Source organism: Chrysemys picta, chromosome 1 (assembly GCF_011386835.1).
Source record: "Chrysemys picta bellii isolate R12L10 chromosome 1, ASM1138683v2, whole genome shotgun sequence".
Lineage (NCBI taxonomy): Eukaryota > Metazoa > Chordata > Testudines > Emydidae > Chrysemys > Chrysemys picta.
In genome coordinates this window covers 238,367,427-238,378,287 of record NC_088791.1, presented here as the reverse complement: position 1 = coordinate 238,378,287, position 10,861 = coordinate 238,367,427, and the positions used below count along the sequence as shown (strand labels likewise).

The following is a 10,861-nucleotide window of genomic DNA, read 5'->3' as shown; positions in this document are numbered from 1 at the left end:
GTGTAATGGACGTGAACAATCACTCGAAGAAGAAAGAACGGTTACTTACCTTCTGTAACTGTTGTTCTTCGAGATGTGTTGTTCACGTCCATTACACTTCCCACCCTCCTTCCCCTCTGTCGGAGTCACCGGCAAAACCAAGGGAGGGTCGGGCCTGCAGGGATATATATACCCTAGAGCGGGGCGCCGCTCTGGCGGGAAGGGGGGGCCCTGCCGGCCCGACGGGAGCCGCTGAGGGAAAAAGTTTCCGACGTCCGTGCACGCGGTGCGTGCACACCTAATGTGTAATGGACGTGAACAACACATCTCAAAAAACAACAGTTACAGAAGGTAAGTAACTGTTTTTTCCTGGCAGTTGGGATGGGGGGAGGAGCAACCAGCAGCCCCTGTCTTCAGCAGCCATGGGGAGGATCGCTGGATGAGTGTGGAGCCAGGGGATACTGATTTCACTCTCAGCAGGATTTAAGGGAAAGGGAGAATCAGTGCCGGTGTGAGCCCACTGGGGGCCTTAAGCAGGAATATTCCCCCCCCCCAACACATACTAATAATTAATAGGGGCTCCCCTGAGTTCCTCAGGCCCCGAAACAATTGCTTAGTCTGCTTATGTCTAGCGGGGGGGAAGCAGGGCCGAGGGAAATCAGTGCCTCCCAGGACAGCGGCGGGGTCTTTCTCCTCTCCGCAACGGGGTGCCCGGGGTCTCCTCTCTCCCGGCCCGGCACTGAGCGCCTGAAGTGCGGCGTCCCGCGTGGGGGAGGCGCTGCGGGGCCGGGCTAGGCGGGGAGTCTCCTGGCGCCGCAGAGCGAATCCCGGCCGCGGTGTCCCCGGGGAGGGAGCGGCGGCTCCGCGTCCAGGCTCCTCCCCCGCGGCCGGGCCGGGCCGCGATGCGAGCGGGCCGGAGGGAGGCGGCGGCGGCACGATGTGGCTGCGGCCCGAGGAGGTGCTGCTGAAGAACGCGCTCAAGCTCTGGGTCACCCAGAAGAGCAGCGGCTACTTCGTCCTCCAGCGGCGGCGCGGACACGGGGACGGCGGGGGCCGCTTCACCGGTACCGCCCGGCCGGGGCTGGGGAGGGAGCCGCCCAGGTGGGGCCCGCCGGGCCATTGCCCCCCGGAGCCGCGGGCCCCGCCGGGCTGGGGAAGGAGGGGAAGCGGGAGCGCCCCGCACGCCCTGTGCCTGGCACAGCAGCGGGCGGCGGCCCCGGGTTCAGGAATCAGCTGGTTCCGGTCGGGGCAGCGGAGCGGCTGCTGCTGCCCGGGGGAGCCCGGAGCAGGCTCTTTGTTCCGTGTCCTGGCGGGCTCTGATGGAGGCTGGTGCTGGGTTCAGCGCGGAGACGGGGCCAGGGGGTGTGTGTCTGTGGCTGCGGAGCGGGTCACTGCCGAGGGTCCAGCTGCGGCGGGTTCCTGCTCGCCGGCGGCTCCGGGGTCTGCTTGCGGCCATGGGGGTGGCCCTTCCAGAGTCACCAGTGCTGGGGTGGTTTGTTCTGGCGGCTCGATAAGATACTTGGTAAAATGCTCCTTCCGGGCTGCTGGAAAATCTCTCCCTTTAAGGTGAGAAAAAGATGTTGAGGATTGTTGTGGGTAAAGCACTGAAAAACCATGGGCTGTTTGTTCAGCTGCAGCCGGAAAGCAAACAGAATCCCATTGTCCGCCTGCTTCGGTACAAAACAAAAGCGTGTCCCGCTTTATAAAGTACTTGTTAAACTCCGTAAGAAATAATGCGTGCAGTGCTGATCACCCTGCCGTAAGAATTTGAGTTATTGCCTTGCAGGGAGTGTTGCCTTTGTCTTCTATGAATGTTAGCAGGTTTAAATAATCCAGACGACAAGGAGAGGGTAAGGAATTCTTAAAGGTAACCAAAAACACTAAGTTAGTGCATAGACTCCATTCTAATGGACAGTGTAGAAAAACTAAGAAAAATAGCAGTTTTCAGAATAGGTGGATTAACCTGGAATGAAAGGAGAGAGATGCTGGTGAGAAGAGTGAGCCCAAACAAACAAACTCCCGTACTGTTCTTATACAAGCATTGAGTGAAAAACACATACAATTATGGTGGTTTAAATTTCCTTCATGCATGTGTTGCAATATCATCCAGCACTTAATATCTGTATTTCCTTTTTTTAAAATAAAGGATTGATTCTTCAGAGTTCTTTGACTCTGACCAAGTCTCTTGAAACTTGGTAAGTTCAACATCAATTCAAGGGGAGCTGTACTAGTGTAACTACCCAGGTTAAAAGAACGAGAAGTACTTGTGGCACCTTAGGGTACATCTACACTACAGCGGGGAGTCGATTTAAGATACGCAAATTCAGCTACGTGAATAGCGTAGCTGAATTCGACGTATTGCAGCCGACTTACCCCGTTGTGAGGATGGCGGCAAAATCGACTTCTGCCGCTTTTTGTCGGCGGCGCTTACTACCACCTCCGCTGGTGGAGTTAGAGCGCCGATTCGGGGATCGATTGTCGCGTCCCAACGGGACACGATAAATCGATCCCCGAGAGGTCGATTTCTACCCGCCGATTCAGGCGGGTAGTATAGACCAGACCTTAGAGACTAACACATTTATTTGGGCATAAGCTTTCATGGGATGAAACCCACTTCATCCACTGCATGCATCCGAGGTTAGTGAAAATTACAAATGCTTCACAGTTTTTTTTATGGAATTGACTTCAAACCTCCTCCTCTTTTTGCTGATACAAACTAACACAGATACCACTCTGTACCCAGGTTAGTGATTGAACCAAAAGGGGTATATTAGCATTTGTCTTAAAATTTCACTTCTTTGAGCTACCACAAATGCAGCTTTAGTACAGACTGGCCGCAATCATTTTAATGACCATGTTGTCAAATTCTGCTTTAAGCAGGTCTAGCCATTATGGTGGTTATTTGCTGCTTCATATACACACGAAAAGCAGCAGTGATAATACAGATGGATGAAGAAAAGCAATTGCCCAGAGCTATCCTTTGGGATTTCTAAAAATGAAAGGGGTAGAGCCACTCAAGATTGATTCTATCCACCCCTGCTGGGAACTGCACAAACAAATCACAAAAAACCTTGCAGTCAGTAATATCAAAGATAGATCTGAGGAAAATCACCTTGAGTGATCTGTTTCTACGTCTGTGGCTCGGACGTGATTAACTAATGAAACAAGAGGAGCTTCACAAATTCAGAACTAAAATTGATTGAGTCGGGCCAAGAAAATGATTTGGTGGCAGTTATCTGCATGTACTTTCTTAATGCTCATAGGATTTCTGTCATCCTATCAAATATACATGGTGAAAAATTAGATTTAGTAGTGCATTTGCAACTTCATATTTCCATTAAATAGCTTCCAACCTACATTTGCATTTTTACTTCATTTGACTGTACAAAATGTTTATTTAGCACCTTAGTTGTGCATGGTACTTTTAGAAAATATGAAAACAATGGATCATATTCCGCTCTAAATTGCGACAGTGTAAATCTGGAGTAATTTCAGTAGGATCAGTGAGTTATACCAGGTTAACTCTAGAGTAATTGAACAGAATTTGGTCCAAAGTCCTTGCTCTGAGAAGTTTACAATCCAGATTAGACCAAAACATGAAGAATATGATAATACATCATGTTGGGGATGGAGAAAGACAGCGGCAAGCAAAAAGAGGAAGGAATTCTGCTCTTCAATGAGTCTGACTTCTGAAGAAAGAAGATTGTAGTCTATATCTTAATTTTTTTAAATTCAGATTTCTTATGATGGATTGTAATTTAAAGAAAGCTGAGCTATTTAAATCTCTCAAACTTTTTTTATTCCTTAATAGACACTTTTAAAGGCTACTGTGTTTATTTGATGTACCAAAGGTAGAATTGTTCTATGATTCTTGTCCGTATGTGGCATTGTCTTCTGTTATCTCCATTTTATTTGGAGTCTGTGTCTTTCCTGGCTATGTAGGCATTCACTGTTTGTCACCACGAATGCTTAATTCTGATTCAGTAGACTGAGGTTGTCATGTTACAATTGTGTAACTTTCATGAAATCCTGGCCCAGTTGAAGTCAAGGGGATAGGATCAAGATTTAACCCCTAGGGCAGGGGTCTCAAACTCAATTTACCTTAGGGCCTCTAATCCTCCCAGCGGGCCAATAATGTCATTCATGCCAGCCAGAACCCACCTCCCACCTGCCTAAGGCCGTGGGCGGGGACTTTAAGCCACCTGCCTAAGGCTCTGGGAGGGAGTTTGGGTCAGGGAGGAGGTCTGGGGTAGGGGATTGGGGTGCCGGGTGCAGGCTCTGGGAGGGAGTTTGGATGGGGGAGGGGGTCTGGGGTGCAGGCTCTTGGCTGAGGTTGGGAGTAGGGGTGTAGGAGGAGGGAGTGGGGTTGCAGGCTCTGGGACGGAAGAGGGGGGTGGGGTTCAGGCTATAGGAGGGAGTTTGGGGGTGAGAGGGGGTGGGATGCGGGCTCTGGGAGGGGGTCAGGGGTGTGGTGCTTACCTGGGGCTCCAAGGCGGAGCACTGCTGCCCCCAGGCACCGCCTCCGCAGCTTCCCATTGGCCGCAGGGGCGGTCGGGATGGGGGCAGTGCACAGAGGCACAGCCCAGCCCCGCCCTGGGGCCGCAGAGAGGGGCCGGCAGCCACATGGAGCGAGCACACAGGAAGCCACTCAGCTCTGCTGCGATGCTGGTGGTGAATGGGGCCCCGGGCTGATTTAAATTGCCCGGGGAAGGGGGGGGAGGCGCCCTGGGGCGGTAGGCAGGGTCAAGGGAGAGACCCGGCCCCAAAATTGGTGGAGCCCCTAGGGCCACATTGGGGAGGTTCTTGGGCCACAGATGGCCCGTGGGCAGGGACTTTAAGCCCCCTGCCCTAGGGTTTATATTATGTTTTCCCCTTCCTCCTTGTGTGGAACGTATCATTCCTTGATTGCAGGGATGATAGAGATTAATTTTCAGATCTAAAAATAGCTTCTACAGCTGTTAGTTTTAGGACCAGGTTGATCATGTTGCTGAAATCACAAATGTGAAGTCTCTACTTCTGAGCTTTCCATGGCAGACACCCGCAAGTTTAAAATAAAAAATTGATGTTTGTTGTCTAGCTAAGTTCCTGGTGCATCCTATTGGCTGAATGCAGAAGCTAAATCTGCAGTGTATACAATCTTTTTATATAAGGCTAGCATAAATCTGTTTTGGCTGACTAACTGAAAACACCCTTTCTCTTTCTATCCTCTTAATTTCCTCCATCTTAAGAAAATTAATCGTATTTCTTTAATCAGCTTTTGTTTGTATTGTAGAAGGGCCTAGAGGTTAGGTGCATCTTACAAATGGAAAACAATACATAGAAAAAATTAAGTGCACTTTATGATGAACATAAGCAAAATGTTACAATTCTCTTTTACTTGGAACAGTCAAAAATTAGCATGATGGTGGGAAACAAAGTGAAAGAAAATAGTTAAAACCAGTGTGAAACTTTCAGTGTAAAAAAACTTAAAAAAAAAAAAAAAGTTTGTTCAGTGATGGGAAAAATGGCTTGAAATTTCTAGGACTTTTAAATAGACTCTAAAAATAGATTAAAGAAATGTCACCCACATGGGAAGAGATTACACTACTTATTTTTTATAGCAGGTGTCTGAGTCAGGAGTTTTGGGTTTTGTTTCCGGCTCCATCATTAACTTAGTGAAAACTGAGTGCTTACCTCACAAGGTTTGATAGGTGGTATGCTTCCAGATGAAAGATTCAATAAAAATGCAAAGTACTATTATTAGTAGAGCCATCTTTGACTTTAAAATTATACAACAGTTCACTTCCCTAACTTTGATAAATCATGGAGGTTGTTTTTTAAAGGAGGGATCAGATGTCACTTAATACATTTTAATGTGCACAAAGGCATGTAAGCCACCGTGATAGTATATGATGTTTTCACTGTGCCTGTGCGTGAACAACTGCTTTTGGGTCCATTCTTTATTTACTTACTCACTGTTCTTTCCAACCCATTTCACCCTTCTTTCCAGGTTAATCTATCCAGAAAGTACAAATAAACCTAACACAGCACAGCAGAAGAATATATTTTGTTTAGATATATTCTTTTTTCATCCCCAAAGAATTGAACTATAGGGTAGACATATGTCACATGAAAGCACTAGTCTTTCATGTCTGTTTTTGTCATTAGGGTAGTGTATTTGTATTGAACTTTGAACAGGTGTGTACATAAGAGAAACATATAACCTCTACGGTCACTTAATCTTCTGCATACTAGCAAAGTTCACTGATACAAGTTGAGGTTGCAGGTGGTGTGGAAAACTGGCCTACTTTCATACAAGAGAAGGTGAGAGGAGATCTCTTAATCTGCTGATCACCCACTTTGTGTAATTTGTTTTCTAGACTTGCTAGGGACCTGATACAGCAAAGCAGTTAACCAAATGCTTAACCCTGAGCATGTGAGTAGTCCCCTTGACTTCAGTGGAACTACTCACATGCTTAAGTGCTTTGCTGGATCAGGATATAGGCAGGAAATCTGAAATGTGTTCTGGAAAGCGCGTGTTTCAGGATGAAATTATCCACAAATTAACTTTAATCAAGATGTAATTCAGTAGCTCTGGCTGATTCTGGGGTTGTATATAAATATAACTGAAGAAATCCTTTTGTAGTAGATCGCTTACGTTGTTGCTCTGGAAGAGGTGGGAGGTTGAACTTGAACTTAATAACTAATATGTGCTGGTATCTTTCTGTAGTCTCCGTGAAGAATCTATGGTTTCCTTAGGTCAGAGGTGAGCAAACTATGGCCCGGCCCTCGAGCTGCTGCTGGGGAGCAGGATCGGGGGCTTGCCCCGCTCTGCACGTGCCGTGGCTCCTGGAAGCAGCGGCATGTCCCCGCTCCGGCTCCTATGCATAGGGGCAGCCAGGGGGCTCCACACGCTGTCCCCGCCCCAATTACCGGCTCTGCAGCTCCCGCAGCCAAGGGGGAACATGCCACTGCTTCCAGGAGCTGCTTGAGATAAGCGCCACCTGGAGCCTGCACCCCGACCTCCTCCCGCGCCCCATCCCCCTGCTCCAGCCCTGATCCCCCTCCTGCCCTCTGAACCCCTTGGTCCCAGCCTGGAGCACCCTCCTACACCCCAAACTCTGCACCCCCAGCTGGAAACCCCCCCCCCCCCGCACCCCAACCCACAGCCCCAGCCCAGAGTTCCCCCACCCTGAACTCCTCATTTCTGGCCCCACCCCAGAACCCACACCCCCAGCCGGAGTCCTCAGCCCCTCCTGCACCCAACCCCCAATTTCGTGAGCATTCATGGCCCACCATACAATTTCCATACCCAAATGTGGCCCTCAGGCCAAAAAGTTTGTCCAGCCCTGCCTTAGGTAAATGGTAATCTCTGGTTGTCCATAAGATGTATAATCAAGAGTAGTGTCAAATCCGTCTCATTTATAGTAATATAATGTCAGAGTGCCTTCGTCGCACAGACTGAGGCTGTGGCACTACTGTCATTTTTATGAGAGGATGTTGGAAGTTTCAGCTCACTTCTCATTTGATTGGATTAGTACTGTGTATTCTGTTCAAAGCAAAAGAACATTTCCTGTAATTTTAATGTCTTGTTTAACTTTTTGTATTTTAAGATTTGGAATGTTGGATTAATAACCTTCAATGCAAAGCTAGTGATTATTTTCCCACTCCTTCCCCAATAGCTAACTAGTTGCAAAGTTTGTTTATGCAGTATTCCATATTCTTACATATTACTTATGTCCAACAGAATTCTAAGTGATTTTTTTTATGTCCTCTAAATATTTGTAGGGTTGTTCTTATAACCCAGGGAAGAAAAATTGTAAACCAGAGGTTTACACTTATGGACACAACTTACCGTATATACTCGTTCATAAACCGATTTTTTTTTTTAGTAAAAAAGGGAAGCACCAGAGAAGGGGGTCGGCTTATGAACGGGTATAGAGAGGGAGAGGTGGGACACAGTCCCTCACCCCAACAGAGGGAGCAAGGAGAGGCAGCACAGCCAGCAGAGACAGAAGGGAAGAGGCGGAGCCAGAGTCTCTCCGCTTCTGGCCATGCTGCTCTCCCCTCAGGCTCGGAAGCAGCTGTAGCCGTGCCGCTCGGTCCCACCCCACAGAGCAGGCTGTGGCCGCGCCGCCCGGCCTGCTGGAGCACACTGCAGCCGTGCCGCTGGCCCAGCCCGCTGGAACATGCTGCAGCCATGCTGCCCGGTCTGGCCTGCTGGAGCAGGCTGCGGCCGCGCTGCCCAGCCTGCCGGAGCAGCTCCAGCCAGGCCAGAGACATCCTCCCCTGGCCCTCCCCAGATAACGTGGGAAGGGATGGTATGGGGAGAGTGTAGGGGTCCTGAGCTAGGGGTGAGGTCATGTGGGGGGTGGTCATAGGGGTTACTCCTCTGACTCCCAGCTTCTCCCCTCCAAAAATTTTCCCCACCAGTTGCTGTCCCGGCCTGTCAGGGTAAGCAGCTGGTGCGCCGGGACACTTTGTTTACTTAGGTTTACCTCCATGCCTGCAGAGACGCTCGAGGTAAACAAACCATCTCGGCCCACCAGTGGCTTATCCTGATGGCCCGGGAGCCAAAGGTTGCTGATCCCTGAATTATAGGGTTGGCTTATGAACGGGTCATAAAAATTTTCCATTTTTACTTATACATCTTGGGAGTGGGGGTTGTCTTATAAACGAACCAGTTTATGATCGAGTATATACGGTAATCTGTTCCATTTGCTTTTTCCCTTTCAAATGCAGCATTCTTCTTTCAGCTGAAAAATTATGAATGTATATTAGTAAAATGCAGCAATAAAATTAGATTATTCATATTTTACATGTAAATATAACTTTTTAACAGGTTTATTCACTTAGTTTTCCATTTTCGTGTAAATTCTGGGGTAGGGGTAGTGAATAGTATGCTCAGAAATGCTGTGTGTTAATGTTCAGCCCCTGAACTTCCATGGTGCATTGAGTTGTGTTCAGCTCTGCTGAGAATGACTCAGTATAAGCTAAATATGACAATAAGAAGCCGCACAGAAAAAGTGACTTTTTTCTAGTAAGAGCAGGTTTGGTCAGATTCTCATCTATTGACTTGTTAAGTTGATGGATGGACTTTTTGTATTAAAAATTTATTCCTAGTTTAGGACTGTGTGTGGTGTGTGTGTGTGTGTGTGTGTGTGTAAAATATATGGTGTTCTTATAGGTTCATTTAAGACTACATAAGCACTCCAATAATAACAGAGTCAGAGTACAGTACAGTAACTGGTTACGATTCAGTTTTCCTCTGACTTTGTTACAACACAGTTCCAGTTTGTTGCATAAATGTGACCTTAACTGTGTTCCCTAAACGGGAATATAAAGCATAACCAAGACTTTAGCTCAGTTAGAAACATGAGTGTAGTCTATTTACTCTACAAACTAGGAACAGTGTTATAAGCAAATCCTTTCAGTCCAATTGTATAGATAGGGCATTAGTGTTCTTCATAATTCTAGTTAAGCACAGTTAGACTACAAAGCAAATCTGACAGGTTCTAGCCCAAATTTACTATAATACAAATAGAAGTTGATGTATGTTACCTCAGAACACATGTTTTATAAAGTCCTGAAATATGAAATAACAAACTAATACTTCTTTAAGAATGTTTCTCCCCATCTGCCTTGTCTTAAGGTGATATGGCCCAGTAGTTTACAGAGCAATTAGTTCAATAGCGCAAGGTAAAAATGATATGGGAAAGTTCATTGAGAGTGCATTTGATTATTTTTATATAGTATTTTTCAACCAGTCAGCAAAGGGGAAAAGATGTCCAGAATCAAAACCTAAGGAAGGCAGGGGTAGGCGTGAGGGGGTTGAGGAGTTGTCAGATAGTTCTGAAGGTGGTGAGCCTGCTGCTGCCACCTTGACTCCCAGCTCCTGTAGTGCAGGCGAGTCTCTTGGCTCTCATACCTGAATCACACTGAATGGCTGTCTCAGCTAGGAGAGAAGCTCAGAGAGAGTTGCACCCCAGTGTAGGAGGAAGTAGACTATACACTGATGAAATTGTTCAGTTATAGATGGTTTTACTGGGTAAAAAATCGTGGAGGATTGTGAGAAGCTGCAAAAGAGTGGAAATGCATTAAGGAATTTGGCAGTATCATTGAAGGTGACATTTAATTCTAAGTGTAAAGCAACACTGGTAAAAATAATCAGTATTTCTTCTATACTGATAGTCTCTGAATCTGCGTGCTCCTTTAGGAAAGTAGACTTGGGGGAGGTCTACACTTAAAACACTGCATCAGCATGGCACAGCTGCGCTGTTGTAGCACTTAAGTGAGGATGCTTCTATGCTGACGGGGAGCTTCTCCTGTCGGTGTAGTTAATCCACCTCCCCGAGAGGTGGTATCTTTGTCGACGGGAGAAGCTCTCCTATTGACACAGTGCTGTCTACAAGGTGGGCTAGGTCGATATAACTACGTTGCTCAGGGTTGTGGATTTTTCAGACCCTTGAGCAACGTAGTTACACTAATATTGGCCTGTAGTGTAGACCTGGCCTCAGAAGCTGTAGAAAATAGGTTTTGATCAATTCATAGCATTAGTTAAAGTGAATAAGATATTAGGGTGCATTTAAAAAAAATGCCATCCTAATGCAGAATGCAAAGCATCTGTTCTCAAGTTGTTGCCCACAGAGCTTCTTCTGGTAGTCCAGAGAGAGCTGGCTGGTCACAGGGTGCTGGTTCCCTTCTTAATTTCCAGTTGCCAAATTATTTACTGCATTTTGATTTAGAATAAAAAAGTGTCCATGCTAGGGTCTAGATTCCTTTTCCAGAAACAAAAAAATATAATATAAGCAAAATTAAAGCCAGCAGCTGCTATGCATCTTCAAGCCAAAAATAATAAACTATGATAAAGTCCAGTCCAAACAATATCCCCATTCCTCACAAA

The 10,861-nt window shown here is 46.9% G+C and overlaps 1 protein-coding gene across 7 annotated transcripts in view; it reads left to right on the top strand.

Annotated features, from left to right (window-relative positions):
• Positions 1-781: 781 nt before the first annotated feature.
• TBC1D8 (TBC1 domain family member 8) overlaps positions 782-10,861 on the top strand; it is an 81,331-nt gene continuing 71,251 nt past the window's right edge. For 2 of the 7 annotated variants that reach the window (XM_065580893.1, XM_042840783.2), the window contains exon 1: positions 793-1,043. In XM_065580893.1, the coding sequence (XP_065436965.1) occupies positions 917-1,043 (127 nt within the window). In that variant the 5' untranslated portion in view covers positions 793-916. Of the gene's footprint in view, positions 1,044-6,263; positions 6,283-10,861 lie in introns of those variants that run through there. The other 5 variants (XM_042840786.2, XM_065580891.1, XM_005283254.4 and 2 more) reach the window with 4 other exon arrangements.